We start from the raw sequence: 17,602 nt of genomic DNA on the forward strand, positions 1-17,602 counted from the left end.
GGCGATAGTAATACATATGTTTTCTCCACATTAAAATATGGTTTGATCAGGTCAGAAGATTGGGTAGTCCTGTAGAAGCAGTGGACTTTCTGGTCAGTGGACTAGACTTCCCCATGTTCGGGAGGGTGCCAAGAACATGGTTATTAGGAAACTTGATGCACTTTCAAGATAAAACACAAAAGCTGAAACAAAGTTTGAGCCTTTGGGAGACCAGTCTGCCTTTATTTCTAATTTCCTCCATGGGGATGTGCTAACTTCCCAATTCTGCTAAAGGTGGTGGTGTACATTTTGGGAAGTACTACATATGATCAAGGGCTTAGGCAACAGGTGGTTTAACAAATTGCCAAATCTGGCAGCCGGGTGCAGTGGCTCACGCCTGTAATCCCAGCACTCTGAGAGGCTGAGGTGGGTGGATCACGAGGTCAAGCAATTGAGACCATCCCGGCCAACATGGTGAACCCCCATCTCTACTAAAAATACAAAAATTAGCTGGACGTGGTGGCACATGCCCGTAGTCCCAGCTACTTGGGAGACTGAGACAGGAGAATTGTTTGAACCTAGGAAGCAGAGGTTGCAGTGAGCCAAGATTGCACCTACTCCAGCCTGGTGACAGAGTGAGACTCCCGTCATCTCAGAAAAAAAAAAAAAGTTCTGGATGCCCAGAGTCTAAATGGGTCTGCAGGGCTGCATTCATTATGGAGGCGCTCAGAGAGGAGAGGATCATTTCATTTCCTTGCTCTCTTCAGCTTCCAGGGTTGATGTTCCTTGGCTTGTGGCTCCTTCCTTCATCCTCAGAGCACATGACTCCAGTCTCTGCTTCCATCTCCATCATCACATTGCCTTCTCCTGTAGTCAAATCTTCTGTCTCCCTCTTAAAAGGATACTTACTACCTGTGATTGACTGCATTTAAGGGCCACCTGGATCATCCAGGATGATCTCCCTTATCCCAGAATCCTTACCTGCAAAGTCCCTTTTGCCATAAGGTAAAAACATGTTATATGCCGTTCCTTCCCAGGGGCTCCTAACAGATAAACTGTTACTACAAATGCATGTAATGTCCCTTAAACGCAGTTTTATTAGTATGAGTTAAGGAATAATATATATATTGGTCTGACTGGAAGATGAAAATGGAGGCTTTTTCCCCTTGTCTTAGAATTAGTGTGGAAAGAATCCACACGCCATGATCAGGGCAAGTGGAAGAACTGATGAAAAGGTGACAGCACTGCACAGTGCACAGACCTTGGCATACACCTGCATTTGAATCTCAGCTCTTCCATCAAAATTGTACCTCACGGGGATTAGCTAGGGTATCTAATCCAGGGTAGGTCTTTTAAGGGTATTTATTTTTTAAACAGAAGGCATAGGCAGCATGAGAGAGAGAGATGACTCTTTCTGGCAACAGTGGACAAGCCTAAAGATTAAGTGTTGCGAAGAAATTGATTATAACTCCAGCTGAGTTGTGTGGGTCCTATGCATGTCCTTTTCCAAGCCTCAGTTAATGTTTCCAGTCCTTACGGTATCAGTAATTAGGTAAAATTTTAAATATCATACAACGAAGTATACAAGAGCTGCACCGATGCATAGAAGACATACACAGGGATGACATTAACAAATCTGGCATCATGGACTCAGTATATGGAAACGTGGGAGCTTTATTGGTTACATATTGTACTGCAGAGCCAACAGAGAGCATTAGAGCCAAAGGATACATGCAGACAGGCAGCTCCAACTAGACACATGCACCCAAGGAGCCCTGAGCCACTGCTCACGGCTTTGCCCTGGTTTCCAGCGACAGGTTCCGGCCTCCTTGGTCCCATGCTTAGAGCAGGAATGTAGAAGCTGCTGCACCGAGACTCCAAGGGGCAGGGGTGAGACCAGGGCACCTGCCTGAGCAAGTAGGTGTGGACCAACAGACCGCCCCCAACAAAGGGGCCTATAATGCAATAACAGTTTATTTGAGGGCTACCTTCTTAGCCCTCCCAATCTTTAAAATACAAAAAAATAGACTTTATTCTCTTAAAAATACATTCCATTCAGTATATGTTCTGAGCTGTGAAGCAGCAGGAAAATAGGGCCCCTTTCCTATGATCTTAGGTGTGAGGCTTTGAGGAGAACCCTGTTCCCCACTCGGGGTATTCAAAAAATAATCCCTAAAAGCAGCTCTTTCCAAAGCAATCTTGTCAGAGAAATAACAAAACCTCATGATAAGGTAGCCAGGGACCCAGTCTCTGGGTCCCTATTCCTTTACTGGGAAGTGGTAGCACTTGGCACTGACCCACCAAATATAAAGAACTAAAACTGCCCCAGGACAGCAAGTCCAAGAACACTATAGCACCCCTCGCATCCCTAACACTCCAATGAGAGGGGATGATTTATGTGCAAGCTTGCCTGCAGCTGAAGGTGGGGTGGCATCCTTGACTCCACTGCAGATCCCTTTAATCCATACTGTGACTCTTTTTCATTGCCACCCAAAAACAAAAAACAGCCACAGCTGCTTTTTCCACCTGCAGCTTTCTCTGCTTTCTATGGTTTAGTATCAGAGTGGCAAAAAATAAAAAAGCAGGTAGAAGAGATCCGCTGCTGGCATTAAGCCCCCTCCACATCTCCCAACCAAGCAGCTCCACTGCCAGGTCTCCGACTCACTAGGAACCCTCCAACCACCACAGACCTGCCAGTGAAATTTAAGACCCAAGCTGCAGAAGAAACTTGCCATAAAAGTGGGTTTGTTGACTGGGACAGTGGGAGTATTTGGCTTGATTAAACAATTATTTAACTACCAGGTCTCCTCTCTACTTGGAGGCTTCCTCCAGGACCCCTGATGATGAGGCCTAGGTCCAAACAGTCCCACCTCAGTTGCTTTTCAGAAACATGCCTTCCAACTTTGGGATTTGAGAGCCAGCCCTGCCAGCCATTGGAAGCCCAGAGAAACTGAGCCTCCAGCTTTACTTGCTATTACAATGTTATTTTCTGCAATGCTGAGGACATTTAAAAATAAAATCTACCTAAAAAGTATGCAGATTAAAGAAACAAAATATCCTGAAGTAACTGTTACAATCAAATCCTATTGCACTCAGATTTCAAGATGGCAGCCCCAGCAAAAGGGCATCACAGCTGTCCCTCTTCCACAGAGCATTCTGAGTAGCAGCAGATGTTGGTGCTGCTGAAATGTGGAAAGATCCAGACTTTGGCACCAGGAGCTACAGCACCAGAATCCAGGGCTCCAACACCCAAAGACAAGAATTATTGGCGAGATCTTTTTAGGCATGGTTTAGCGCCCTTCTGTTTCCATCAGCAGAGAAGAGCCACAGACTTACTAGTTTCCTATAGCTTCAGTTGACCACCACAGAGTGATTTCCTTTGAACTCTCAAGGTTGCCAACCAGTGAAGGAGAATGGCAGGGAGGCTGCAAGTGAGAGACTGCAGCCTTGAGTGAGCTGGTTTCTGGCCAGTGAGCCAGGAGAAGCAGCAGGAAGAGATCCTGGAAACAGCATCTTGAACATCAGAGGTGGGGGTGTGGAGAGGAAAGGCAGGCCACATCACAATGCCTTTAGATTGCCAAAACTAGAAAACAGAAGTATGAGCAATAGATTCCTGTCCCTGAAAGTAAGGTAGGTGCTCCCCAAGCCTCCTTACTGCCAAATCTGATGCAGACAAGGGCAGAATGAACAGCGGTTCCCATGCTGAGTGGAGGCAGAGAAGATAATTCCTCTGGAGGAAGTCTTGAGTTTTCCTCTTGCCAGGAAATTCACAGGAGATGCACAGGAATAGGAGATACACAGACTTGGGTACTTTCATAACATGTAGACTCCTAGAAAGTCAGGAGACATCACGTGGCACTGGGCAAGGCTGATGCCACAAAGAGCCTCAGAGACCATCTGATCTAATCCCTTTACTTTGTAGACTGGGAAACAGGCCCAGGGAGCTTCTCTGAGCTCATCCCCATGAGATTAAAACATGGGGAAACTAGAAAACAAGGCTCAGAAAAACAATGAAGGGCAGGAGGGAGGAACCCAGGTGGATGGTGCAGAAACCATCCCATACTATTACGGAGAGTGAAAACAGGAGAACCGTAGAATACCAGATTTGGTGCCCTTAGAGATCATCCATTTCAAATAACTCATTTTACAGATAGGGAAACTGAGGCTCCAAGAAGACAATGACTCACCCAAGGTCACACAGCAAGGAAGTAAAGCCATAGGAAAAAAAATCCAGCTTACCAGACTACTAGTTTAATGTTCTCTCATCCTGAGGGCAATAGTGTCTGCTTCATAAAGATAGCCTTTGAAAGGGATCCCTTCTTTGTATTGAGAGAATACTACAGAAAAAGCAGTGCCAAGAATATACTTTTCAACTTCCCCATTTGAATAGTATAAGGAACCTAACTAATTTATTTATGTGGCTTTCTGAAAGGTTTGCTGCATTTTGAACTACATAAACCTGAGGCCCTCAATGGGTATGCATGTATCACCTCTCCTCCAACGAAGTCATCATGATAGTCGACTTGCAGAAATCCTGGGCCCACTTGCGTAGGAATGCATCAGCGGGGTAAAGTGCGATGCCTCCTCCATGGGGGATGGAGAAGGAGGAACAGGAGGGCATAGTCTTACAGTCCATCCCTCTCATGGAGCTATTGCTTGTGCAGTGACTAAAGGGGAGTCACTTCGGGTCTGCTTTCCCCCTTACTGGGCACTTCCTAGAAGGCAGAGTATGCTGGGTCAGGCCTAGCTTAGTCTAGGGATTTTCCCAAGGTGGAAACAATGAAGTCAGCCTGAATTCTCCAGCCAGTGGAGAGAGAGCAGGTGATGCCAGCAGCACTACCGGTGCTCAGGAAAGGAGATACATGAGGCTTGCACCTCCAGGTGCCTTTGAAAGGTGAGCAGAGAGAGCCGAGGTTGGGGAGGGATGATATCATTCCAATGGGTATCCGCATGGGTATCTGCATGCTCTGCCCCCATGAAACTGGTCGGCCAGGGGGCCAGGCCAAACTTCACCCTAAAGGGTAGTCTCATAATCCTTTAGAGGCAGCACAGACCTCTTCTTTAAAAGTCTGAGGAAAAGAATTCCAAGGGGAAAGAAAAGGAAGCCTCCTAGGTGGAGCTGATGGCTGGTAAATCTTACTGAGTACTTGGGCCCATAGGGCAAATGAGGAGTAAAGTGGATATAGTGAGGAGACTGAGAAATCAGAACATTAACCACACAGACAGGGGCTGCTCTATGATTCAGAAACAAGCCACCAAGGAGCAGAGAAGAGCTTTTGATGGCTGCTGTGTGGTGGGGACTTTATCATCCCGTTTGGGGGCCAGAATGGTCCAACTACTTGGGGGACAGGGACAAGGAAAGAGAGAGGACTCGTGCATTGGGGAAGGCGGGGCCTGGGTGACTGTCCAGCCTGTAGTCTCTGATTCCCTCTGGCCAGCTGGCAAAAATTACCTGAGCCACGGCCTGGCTCTACCAGTTTCCCAGCCCAAGGCCTTGTGTCTTGCTTGGTTAACTGGCCTTAGATCCTCCATGGGCAGGACGGCGGAAGAGCCGAGAAGCAGGAACAGAGGGCAGACACAGACACCCAGCTGGCTCAGTTCTCCTCAGCACAGGGCCTGGTTGACCATAATCGTTCCTCAGCCCGTACCCGACCAGGCTCTGGTGGCCCCTGCTTCACAGGCAGGTCAGATGGGTCCAAGGAGTTGTGCAGTTGCTTGCAGACACTGAGTGTACAGTCTTCCCCTTCTTCCTCCTGTGCCAATAAGTAACAAAAGTTTTTGAGCTGTGGAGGTCAGTAAAGTGAGGAACAAGATACCCCTCACCTGCTACCCCAACGGGTCCTTTCCAACCTAGCCGAAGCAGATATAGCCCAGACAGGCCACAAGGTAACTGCAAAGATATGCTTTTACCTGAGTATGGGCCAATATGTAAGTTCCTTGGAAATCAGGTAGAACAGGAACTCCAAGCTGCTGGGAACAATCAGGGTAGATTAGGAGAAGGCTCACAACTGAACAGGAGCCTTACAGAGGACAGAGCCTGGAACAGGGGCATGGAACTGGTACCCCTAAGGAGGGGCCATGGGTCTGAGTTCTGCACAGGCATGTAGGCTGCACGATTCTGGGGATGAGATCCACATCCTCGGTGGGGGGCAGGAGAGTATGCCGAAGAGAAGTCCAGACAGCTGTCTTCCTCCTTCCCACATAAGAACTACCAAAAAGCTCACATGCCTGTCTCTCATCCTTTATCTCTCCTCTTAAATGTCCAAAGCTTCAAGGGCCCAAACAGCTTTCTTTCTCTCTACTCCTAGAATTTTATCTTTTTTTTTCTTTTGAGATGGAGTCTTGCACTGTCACCCAAGCTGGAGTGCAGTGGCACGATGTCAGGTCACTGCAACCTCCGCCTCTCACATTCAAGAGATTCTCTTGCCTCAGCCTCTGGAGTAGCTAGGATTACAGGCATGTGCCACCATGCCAGGCTAATTTTTTTTTGAGATGGAGTCTTGCTCTGTCACTCACGCTGGAGTGCAATGGCACAATCTCGGCTCCCACAACCTCTGCCTCCCAGGTTCAAGCGATTTTCCTGCTGCCCTGCCTCAGCCTCCCAAGTAGCTGGGATTACAGGCATGCGCCACCTCACCCAATTAATTTTGTATTTTTAGTAGAGACGGGGTTTCACTATATTGGCCAGGCTGGTCTCGAACTTATGACCTCCCAAAGCGCCTTGGCCTCCCAAAGCGCTGGGATTACAGGCGTGAGCCACTGTGCCCGGCCAGAATTCTACTTTTTAATGTTCTACTTGGTTCCCCCAAGTAAATGCAGATCAAAGAATAACACAAGTATGAGTAAGAAAGGTTAGCAGGGTAGAAAGAGCATCAGATTTAGAGACAGGAATCTTGGATTCAAGTCCTAGCTCTTCCAGTAACCCAACTGGGTGACCTTGGGTAAGATAATTTGTGTCCCTGGCCCTTAGCTTCTATATCTGAAATATGGGAAGGCAGATATTCAAGGGGCTGAATGAGATAGTGAGTAGTGAAGTACTTTTGTCCAGTGTTAAGTGCCCTGTAAAGACTCACAGGGCTTTTCAAGTTAACAGAGTCATCTGCTTTTTTAAAGGGAGCACTGTGTCTAAGCCTTAAGACGTTTATTCATCATAACGGGTTTCACACTGAAAAGACACTCCCAGGGGCTTCTCCAGATGCTGTTTTGACACTCTGACCCTCACTCACATAAGACAGGTAGTTCTGGATTTATCAAAGCTGTAATGAGCCATACTGAACCAGCCCTGCACTCAGACTGATGATATGAGACAGACAGCTGTCTGGGGGGCGGGGGCAAAAGAAAGTGTCACTTGGAATTGGGTATAAGCTTACAAAATAGGGCCAGTGTAAGCCACAGCTACCCTCATTCCTGAGAGGCCAGCAGCCTGTGAAGTTCTGCTAACTGAGGTGGCTGAAAACTTGCTGACCTGGCTCCCCTCACTGTTCCCTACAGAAAGGGTACAGGCCTTCTACTGTCGCCCAGGGCTCCCCATCAGCCACAGCTGCTCCTTGTGCTTTCATACTGCTGAGGCCCTATGGGGAGCTTCTTTAGTTGTTCTGGCAAACCAAGGGAAGAGAAGACATATTTCCTTTTTGTGTCACCTTCAAATATATACATGAGAGCAAAATGAAGAAGACAAACTGTAAGAAGGGATTTTGGAAAGCCATGCTGCCAAACACCGTCTTCAGGAGAAAGCTCAAACCCACCTGATTTTTCGACAGTTCTCTAAGGAAACCAGTTCTAATCAGTGTTTTCCAGCCCCAAAGTTCTTAAGTTCCTGAGTCACAGGCCGGAGCAGAGGAGAAAACGGAAAAGGCAAAGAAGGAAAGGGAGAGAGAAAGGAAGAGAGAGGGGAGAGAGGTAGGAAATGGAACTCACCATGCCTGCTGAGTGGTTCCAGGCTACAACAGTGACAGTGTCTCCTACCCGATTCCGACGGGTAAGCACTTCGGACACAGTGAGGCTACTTTGGGTCCTTCTGGAGGAGGGCTCGGTGGCATCCCCTGAACTTGGTCCTACCCTTCGAGTGCCCTGCTCAAAAAGGTAGGCCCTGGGCTGTTCAAGTTCTGAGAAGTCTGTGGAAGACCGCTGGGTGTAGGCATTGGTAGATTCCATGTTTTTACCTATTCGAGTTAGGGGGTCTTCTAAAGATTTCAAGTCTCGCCTACTCTTCCAGGCATTCCGCACAGTAACATGTCTGGCATCTGAGGAGCCCACTTCTGAAGGGGCACTATGGCTTTTCCACCTGATTGTCTCCACTGGAGGTGCATGGCTATTCCTCTCCACAGGATCTGATGGCTTGATTATAATGCTGCTCCGAGAGACCACTGTTTCTGGCCTGTTCTTCAGGGGCCCGTCTGCCATTCTCTCAGCTTCTGCAAGCTGCAGGGTGATGTCATGTTTGTGGATGGAGAGCTCAAAAGGAGAGCTAATGTGGTTGCTAACTGATGTGAGCTCCGGCGGCCCCACCTGGATATTGCTAGTAGATGTGTGCCTCTCCCTCGGGGCCTCACCTGGAGCGGCTCTGGGGCTGCCACTGTCTGAGGGATAGATAGTAATGCTGCTTGTCACTTTGTTTGACCCTGGTTTGGAGATGAGTTTCTGTTTCTCCAACGTAGTCTCTGTTCCAGATCCTCCCATGATTTTTTTCACATCCTTATCAATGATAACAGGCTTGATGACAGCTCTAGACCGCAAGGCCTCTCTGGGGCTAAAGGGCCTCTGGCTTTTTACCCCGGCACCATTGGTATCTGGGAGCTCCATGGCATTGGAGGAGGCTCTGACAGATTTCACAGATTCATTCTCTATTCCAGCATCCTTATCATTCTCAAATAGGGAGGTTCTAGGTGCCCCTCGGGATTTGACCTTTTCTCTAGAGTTAGGCTGTAGTCTGGACTCTGGCTCTGGAGTGATGGTGGTATTTACCAACTTGGCAGTAACAAGAGACGCTATGTCCAAGTCATCATCTGAGTCCTGCTTCTCTCTGCCACTGGATTTGGTAACTCGACACCTCAAGGCTTCATGTTGACTGCTGTCTTCCATCACAACAGCTACAGGCTGATCAACTCCTTCTTTATGTGAGGTTGAAAATCCCTGAAGGATGTTCTCTTGGCTTCTAGAGCTATAAGGATACTTTGATAAAACAGGAGCCTTGGAATTTGGGGAACTGGTATCGGCCTCAAGGCCATTGGCAGCCTTTCTGCCTTTAGAGAGCCCTTCTGAGGAGGATCTTCGAGATGAGGCCAGAGCTCCAATGGCCTTATTAGAACATCCAGAGTTTGCAGCCTGAGTTACTTGACTTCCATTGCCAGGCACATGTCCCCTCTTGCCAAACATAGTTTCAGAGGAGGTGTCAGAAGCCTTGTCAGCTCTACCCGGTGCATCACTAGGAACTGATCCATGGGTGGTGTCATTAAATGTTCGTGTTGCCTTCTCTACTTTTCCCTTCAGTCCACTCTCGGTGCCCGGCTTGGGAGTCCCCTTCCACACTTTACTGTGCTCCTGAGCAGCTGGAGGGTAGCGACTAAGCACCGAGGGCTGCTCCCTAGACTTCTTCCCTTCGCTCTGGGAGGATCCGGGTGCAAATCGGTCTTCAGTTCTCTTTGTCTCCTGAGTCCCACTCTCTGTACTTACCCCCATGTGAGCAGCTTTTGCTGCCCTCCTGTTGGTGAAACTGGGAGAAGAAACCTGCCTGTTGCTCAGAGGATAGTTCTCATTGTTAGCAAACTCCCTGTTCCGGAGTCGTTCCCGCTTATGCTGAGGAGACAGTTCCCGTGCTGTGTGCTTGGACACAGGAGCTTCACTTCCATGGCCTCTAAACTTAGTCCTCTCATGTCTGCCTTTGCTGGACAGGAAAGCATCTTCCCCTTCTACCTCCCCATTTTCTAACTCTTTCTGTTTCTTGATTTGTAGCTTTATCTCCTCCAGTTGACTGGCTAATAACTTGTTTTTATTTTGTTCACTTAGGTAATTATCCTGAAGGTCATTATTTTTGGCCTTCATTTTCTTAAGCTCTTCTTCCAACGATTCAAAGTGTTTGATCTGCGTCTTCAGCTTCTCAATCTCCTGGTTCAGGTCTTTGACTTTGTTGTCTTCCTGGTTTCGGTTCTTCTCATTTTCTGATTTGTTTCTTGTTTCATTCTCCACCTGCTTTAGATAGTCCAGAGCCCCCTTCCTTCTTGACTCTTTGGATGGCAACGTGGAGGAGATGCCATCCTCAATCCGTAAGTCATTTCTTTCCAGATTAGAAGCATTCCTTGTATAATCTCGGCTCATTTTTTTGTTCTGCTCTAGTTTTTGAGTGAGTTCTTTTATCAATTTCTCATTTTCTTTATCCTTTTCATTCAAGTATTTTCTCTCACTCACAAAGCTCAGAGTTAACGATTTCAGCTTTTCTAACTCCGATGCTAAACTCTGCTCAGTTTTATCCAGGCGGTCCTCAGAAGATTCTAGTTCCTTCACTTTGACTCTGAGCATTTCCAGCTCAGAGGAGATTTTCTTGGTCAAATTTCTCTCCTCATTCAGGCTCAGACACAGCTGGGTACAGTCATTCTTACTCCTGCTGAAGGCCTCTTCTAGCTTCTCTAATTCAGCCATTCGTTTCTGAAGCCGTTCAATCTCAGATTTCAGCTCCCGGGTGAGGTTTTCCTCCTCTTCAAGTTTCTCCTTCATCAGACGACACAGATCCTCTGCTCTCTTAATTTCCTCATCTTTGCCTTCAATTCTCAGCACCCGCTGGCGCAGCACTTCAATCTCTGCCAACATGCTTGAGTTGCTACCTTCCGCCTGAATCACCTTGTCCTGGAGATCCAGGAGTTCATCCTCTGCTTTCTGGAGGTTTTTCGTGGCTTCCTCCAACTCATCAAGGCGGCGGCTTAGACTCTGTAGCTTAAACCGCAAGTGGCGGCTGGAGGCCGTCTCCTTGTAGCTTGTAAATTCGGCCATGTCTACTGCCAGCCAGTGTGGGTTCCTAGAGGCATCCAATTCCACTCAAGGGGATGAGAAATGGTTACCTTTCTCTTGGCAACCACAATCTTCTTTGGCAGCTGGAGACCATCATCAGTCTACAGAGGAAAGTGGAAAGAACATCAGTCAGCAAATGTCAAACCTGCACTTTAGCTCCCAGTTATGGAAAGGAGCTCCTATCTGTTTCTGGTGCCTGGAACACAACAGAGGCTCAAACCCACTGAATGAATGACTTGAATAAACCTGCAAGAAAAGACTGATTCTATAGAGCCGATAATGAGTTTATACCTAGTTCCACCCTAATAAAGAATATCACCAGTCACAGCATGGCAAAAAGACATATAAGAACGCCTTGGCTGGGCACAGTAGCTCACGCCTGTAATCCCAGCACTTTGGGAAACCAAGGTAGAGGTCAGGAGCTTGAGACCAGCCTGGCCAGCATGGTGAAACCCCGTCTCTACTAAACATACAAAAATTAGCTGGGCATGGTGGTGCAAGCCTGGAATCCCAGCTACTCAGGAGACTGAGGCAGGAGAATCGCCTGAACCCAGGAGGCAGTAGCTGCTGTGAGCCGAGATTGTGCCACTGCATTCCAGCCTGGGCAACAGAGCGAGACTCCATCCTAATTAATTAATTAATAGAAGGCCTCAATTCTCATGGTAGGGTATAATAACATCATTACTATCTGCCACCTGCATAATCTCAGGAGAATCATTAACAATGTAAACTGAGCCTCAGTTTTACTTAGTAGTAAAATGGGCATAATGATGTCTACCATATTTCTCCCCAGTGTTGTTCTGAGACAGTATGTGGAAAGATCTTGGTAACAAAACAATAAACCATCCTCAGATTATTATTTAAAAAAATATATTATCTCTCATGAGCTACTGTGACTTAAAAGTGATACTAATTAACCCATGTGCCTTGCTATAAATGGTGAGCTTCACAATATACTAAAGCAATCTCCCCACACCTGTTTTTAATATCTCTTCTCCCAAAAATATATTCATAAGTGGCAATCAGGTATGAGTTGGCCCAACCCAGCCAACAGCCAGCTTCTACAAAATGTATCCTCTGGCACTGTAAAAGAAATGCCCGAGATGTTCAGGTTGATATGGAGACTGGTTTGTTTCAAACCATTTCACTGGGAATACAGACCAAACATATAATAGTACCCCAAGGAAAGAGAGAGAGAGAAAGGGGAAGGTTTAGTTTTATATGTAATTTTCTCATTTTAAAAATAGGAGAATGTATTAATAAATGTATTTTAAACAACTTTCATGAACAATAAGTCCTACAAAATTAAAAAGCAGACAACAGACTTCCATTTTTACCAGTATGGCAAAACAGATAACCTGGAAAACCTCTAATACTATAAACATCTAAAAATACTGAATAAAATGCAACCATCACTTAAAATGTAGAGTTGATCACATAGAAAGTGACATTCCAGCTAAAACTAGAGGGAAAAGGAGACTAAATGAAAAAGAATATTAAATTTAAACTACAACTGAGCTATCCATATTAGTGTTTTGCCAGTCTTCAGAACCAAGGAGTTTTGGTTCTAACACTCATGCAGATATGAGAGACAAGAGTTTGGGCCCAACAGAGATGGTAAGCTGAAAATGAGACTCCAGTCCCCAGTCTAAAGCAAGGACTACTGGAGAACTACAGCTTCAGGATAACTAGTGAAAAAAGTCACCTCCCTGATACAGGAAGATAACAGGACCTGGGATCCATTAGGAGTTAAAGGAGGATTATCCCTAGAGAATTTATAATTTTAGACCTGCTCTCACTTGAATTCAGAATTCAAATTTATAACACCTGAGTGGTCTAGAGTCAATCTGTTCTCATTGAGAAACTAACATAAAATGGCCATCAGTCTACTCAGGAAACTGAAGAATTGCTTGAAATGGGGGGCAGAGGGAGACGACAGAGTTGCAGTGAGCTGAGATCACACCACTGCATTCCAGCCTGGTTGAAAGAGCAAGACTGTCTCAAAAACAAAAAGAAAAACCATAAATCTATTTCCTCACAGTTCCGGAGTCCAAGAAATACAAGATCAATGCACCATCAAGTTTAGTGTCTGCCGAGGGCCCAGTCTCTGCTTCCAAAATAATACCTAGAATGCTGTTTCCTCACAGGGAAGAAGGAATGGAACATTGAACTCATGCCCTCAGGCCCTTTTTTAAAGGTGCTGATCCCTAATATTACCTCCTTAAAGGTCCTACCTCTTAATGCTGTCGCACTAGGGGTTAAATTTCAACATGAACTTTGGAGCAAACAAAAACATTACAACCACAAAAACAATTTATAACAACTGAACCACTTCTCAGCAGAAACTTTTAAGTAGGTAGCAAGTAGAATGGACTACAGGGGATAAGGGTGGGATTAGGAAGACCAAATAGGAGACTATTATGGGAGACTATTGTAGTAATACAGGCAAAATACAGTTATGGCCTAGACCAGTATAGTGGCAATACACGCATTCTACCAGCATGTGACCAAGACAGTGAGAAATGGTCAGAATTCTGGCCATAGGAAGGTACAACCAAAGGATTTGCTCTTAGACTATATGTGAAGCATGAGACAAAGAAAGGAATTAAGAAACCAAGTGTAATGGCTCATATCTGTAATCCCAACACTTTGGAAAGCTGAGGTGGAGTTTAAGACTAGCCTGGGCACAGCACAGTAAGATCCCATCTCTATTAAAAAAACGTTAACAAAAAAATTAGCCAGGTGCAGTGGCACACACCTGTAGTCCCAGCTATTTGGGAGGCTGAGGCAAGAAGACTGCTTGAGCCCAGGAGTTTAAGGCTGCAGTGAGCTATGACTATGCCACTGTACTCCATCCAGGGTGACAGAGCCAAGACCCTGTCTCTAAATAAATTGATAGATAGATAGACAGACAGATGGGAATTAAGGCAGACTCTAAGGTGGCTGGGCTGAATTTATAGAGGGCTGGCATTATCAATTCAAATGGAGATGAATTTGATGGAGCAGTGTGAGAAGAGTTCCATCTGGGACATGTATATGAGATGTCTATTAGCTGTGAAAGGGCCCACTTGAAATTCTGGTAATGACATAAATGAGACCTATCAACAAAGTTCTCTCTTTTTCTCCAGCCTTGTTCAGCTGAACAGATGAAGGAACAGAGAAGCCAGCACTGGACTGAGCCATGTCGAAGCATTGCGTAACAAAGAAACAGGACAGGGAGCGAAGGGTTTGTGTGAGGGAGTTCAAATTCACTCAGTAAAGAAGGAGGTGAAGAAAAGTGAAAACATAATAGAAACTAATGAACTAAAGGTCCCAAGGGGGCTTGAAGGACTGTTAGAGTAAGGGTACCAGGTACCAGAGGAAATTAAGCCTTAAATATAGAAGACAGAGGGACTTCAAGAAACTGAAATTATGGAGGCACTGTAGTTATTGATAATGTCAAAAATGAAGGTATTAATCATGGGAATCCTGCAGGGGAGTAGGGAGAAGTATAAAACAAGGATTGTTAGAAGAAAGAAATAATTGAGAGGTAAAGGTGTTGCAAGGGTCACTGGCATGTAAGCACCACAATTAACAGGAATAATGCTGGAAAGAGTGACATTAAGACAGAATCTGAAGTTGTTAGGGCATCAGTAGATGACAGCAACAGTGGGGTATTAGGTGATGTCGTCTGATAAGACTACATTCAAAATTCAAGGATAAGAGTGAAGAAATGACTCCAACAATGATCCTATGAGAAAGCTTAGGGCAAAAGAAAAACAACTGAAATTGGGCCTGGAGGAGATACCAAATGCCAATTCTCAAGTCTGAGTTCTTCTACTGGCTGCACTATGAGCCTAGAGCCACGAGATGGAGCCCATGCTCAGCTCCTAAAAAAACACCAATGCTAGAAGGTGTTGAAAAGACCAACACCTCCCTCTTCCTACCTGGGACATTCAGATCCTGTCCACCCCGATTATTGTTCCTTGTCCATCACTCTGCTTCTCTGGGTACATCTTTGTCTGTCCTCTCATCTTTGCCTCTTTTGGTCCCCCCTTCTCCTTTCCCCAGAGTACCTGCTTCCTCATTCTCAAAAACGGAGAGGGAAAAAACCTTCTACGTTTATGTTCTAAGAAAGCTTTTCCCTTTTAAAAACTCTTGCCTTTGGCCTTCTGCCCAGTGGTACAGTTTAAACCTTGTCAATTTATACACAGGGTTGTTTTGGGGGGACTTAACTAGGTACAGACCATAGACCAATTTTAAACCAGTAGATAGATACACAGGATCTGCTGTTGCCATCACAGTCATCAGAAGACAATGATATATGATGCATCTGTAAAGTACTTTAAAACAGCATATCCTCATAAATAGGCTTAAATCATTAAACTGTATAAAGAGATGAACTTCATGATATATTAAGCATATCTCAATAAAGCTGTTTAAGAAAACAACTCATCCTCAAACTGTAGCATTCTCTCAGCACATCTTATTTATACTAGCTTATACTATATAGTTTTCACAATCCCTTTTTCAAAAGAAGGAAACGTTAAACCTTAGTACAGCCCTGTCTACAAATTATCATAATTTTGAAGTAGTAGACTCTTGGAATTATAACACTGTTTTATTTATTTGGCTTTTAGTCCCAATTTTATATGGGACTAAAGATGATATGGGGATATCATTCAAGACTCTGAATGATATCAACCAACAGGTACACACAGGCAATGAAAAAGCTAAACCCGGTCGGGCGCGGTGGCTCACGCGGGAGGCCGAGGCGGGTGGATTATGAGGTCAAGAGATCGAAACCATCCTGATCAGCATGGTGAAACCCCATCTCTACTAAAAATACAAAAATTAGCTAGGCATGGTGGTGCATGCCTGTAGGCCCAGCTACTCAGGAGGCTGAGGCAGGAGACTTGCTTGAACCCAGGAGGCGGAGGTTGCAGTGAGCCAAGATCGTTGCACTCCAGCCTGGGTAACAACAGCGAAACTCTGTCTCAAAAAAAAGAGAGAAAGCTAAACTCAGAAAATATGTAGCAAATACTTACTGGAAACATACAGACAGAGAAAGCAGGTATTACACCACTACTTAAAAGCCTCTAAAGGTCCCGGCTACTGTAAGGATAAAGTCCGAATTCCCCTGATGGCATCCAAAGTCCTTCATGATCGGGCCCCGCCAGCCTCTTCATCTACATTCTCACACTCCCTCTTCCCTCTGGGCCTTCACTAGTTTTGATTCCTTCTCATTTCTTCAGATCCCATTTTAAACAAGGCATGCTTCTGGAAGATTCTGGAGTGCCTTCTTCAAATCCCAATTCAGATCAGGGCCTCTCTTTTTTGCTTTCATAGTCTGCTACATGATTCCCACCACAGAACCTATGAAGTTTTATTTACTCAATTCGTCTCTCGAACTTGTGTCACCACTGTATTCTCAGTACCCAGTAGGGAGCCTAGCACAAAGTGAATGCTGAAAATTCAGTGAAGTTGACTGATGAGTGAGCCTCCTAATTATCAAATACCTTTGGCAATGACCATTAACAGAAAACAATAAAAATGTCCATGACCTAATCATGGATTACAAAGGAGAAAACAGATGGCAAGACTGACCAGACAGCACAGAATCTCAGGCCCTGTGGTAATGCTCTGAATGATCTCACCCCTAGCCCTGTGCCACTTCCACAATGTCTCAACCACAATACTTTCCCCCTGACCTGCTGGGAAGCCCTTTCTTGCAGGTCTATGCCATGCAAACAGGACACAGATACCAAAAAACACAACACTCACAGGATGTCCAGCTCTAGTTATTGGATCCCCTTATTTTAGAAACAAGGAAACAGACACAGAAGTAAATACTGTTGCTTTCTCCAGCAGTTTAGCAAAGCCAAGGACTTCAGTCTCCTGAGTCTATATTCAGGATCCTTCTCATTGTGCAAAATCACCTCCCTATAACCTTGGAAGCATTTTTACAAAATGAGGAGTTCTGAGCACCGCTCTATAAACAAATGACAAAGGGGTCTAAGGGAACAAGTAAGTATATCCACAAACAGGGCACACGCTTTCTGCAGGAATCCCAGATCTACCATTTACTTTACATGTTCTTACATTACTCCACTGAGGTCTTCCCTCAATGTCCATACAAAGATAGTATGGTAATCCCTGGGCATGCTTAGCAGAATACCTTGCACATAAGTCACAACAAACAGTAACTACTATTATTATTCTATTCAGCTTTCACAATAACCTTATGGGGTAGGGGCTTTCCCAAAGTACACAGCTAGCAAGGATAGTCAGAGTGAATCCAGGTCCAATTCCAAAGTTCATATTCTTTTAAGAATACTATATTGTTTGGCCAAGTCACTGATTTTTCTCTATGCTTTAGTCCCTCTGAAAAAATAAAAGAATATCAACTCAACTACCTTACAGCAACACCATGCAATAAAGTTAGCAAAAGCACTTCATAAAGTCCTATGCATACCTAAAGTAAGTTTCATCAGGCAGAATCCTCTCCTAAAAATAGTGATTCACTAAGATCATCCCTTCTCCCCAGGGTAAACAAGGAAATATTCTGAAAATGGGGTTAGGAGATCACTTATCTCTGACCTTTTGGCTCTAAGCATAGCCAGAGTAGGAAATGCTTTGCTAC

At 45.3% G+C, this 17,602-nt stretch overlaps 2 protein-coding genes across 18 annotated transcripts in view; one reads left to right on the plus strand and one right to left on the minus strand.

Moving 5' to 3' along the window:
- Nucleotides 1-15,414, plus strand: part of KDM1A (lysine demethylase 1A) — a 78,983-nt gene extending 63,569 nt beyond the window's left edge. For both annotated transcript variants that reach the window (XM_078330717.1, XM_078330718.1), the window contains one exon: nt 14,109-15,414. In XM_078330717.1, the coding sequence (XP_078186843.1) occupies nt 14,109-14,180 (72 nt within the window). In that variant the 3' untranslated portion in view covers nt 14,181-15,414. The remainder of the gene's footprint in view (nt 1-14,108) is intronic.
- The window catches only part of LUZP1 (leucine zipper protein 1), a 96,152-nt gene continuing 80,185 nt past the window's right edge, over nt 1,636-17,602 (minus strand). For 8 of the 16 annotated variants that reach the window (XM_035308102.3, XM_035308103.3, XM_035308101.3 and 5 more), the window contains 3 exons: nt 7,897-11,081; nt 5,890-5,946; nt 1,636-5,732 (listed from right to left, as the gene is read on the minus strand). In XM_035308102.3, coding sequence (XP_035163993.1) covers nt 5,574-5,732; nt 5,890-5,946; nt 7,897-10,962 — 3,282 coding nt within the window. In that variant the 5' untranslated portion in view covers nt 10,963-11,081 and the 3' untranslated portion in view covers nt 1,636-5,573. The remainder of the gene's footprint in view (nt 5,733-5,889; nt 5,947-7,896; nt 11,082-17,602) is intronic. The other 8 variants (XM_078330713.1, XM_017974393.3, XM_078330712.1 and 5 more) reach the window with 1 other exon arrangement.

Source organism: Callithrix jacchus, chromosome 7, assembly GCF_049354715.1.
Source record: "Callithrix jacchus isolate 240 chromosome 7, calJac240_pri, whole genome shotgun sequence".
NCBI lineage: Eukaryota > Metazoa > Chordata > Mammalia > Primates > Cebidae > Callithrix > Callithrix jacchus.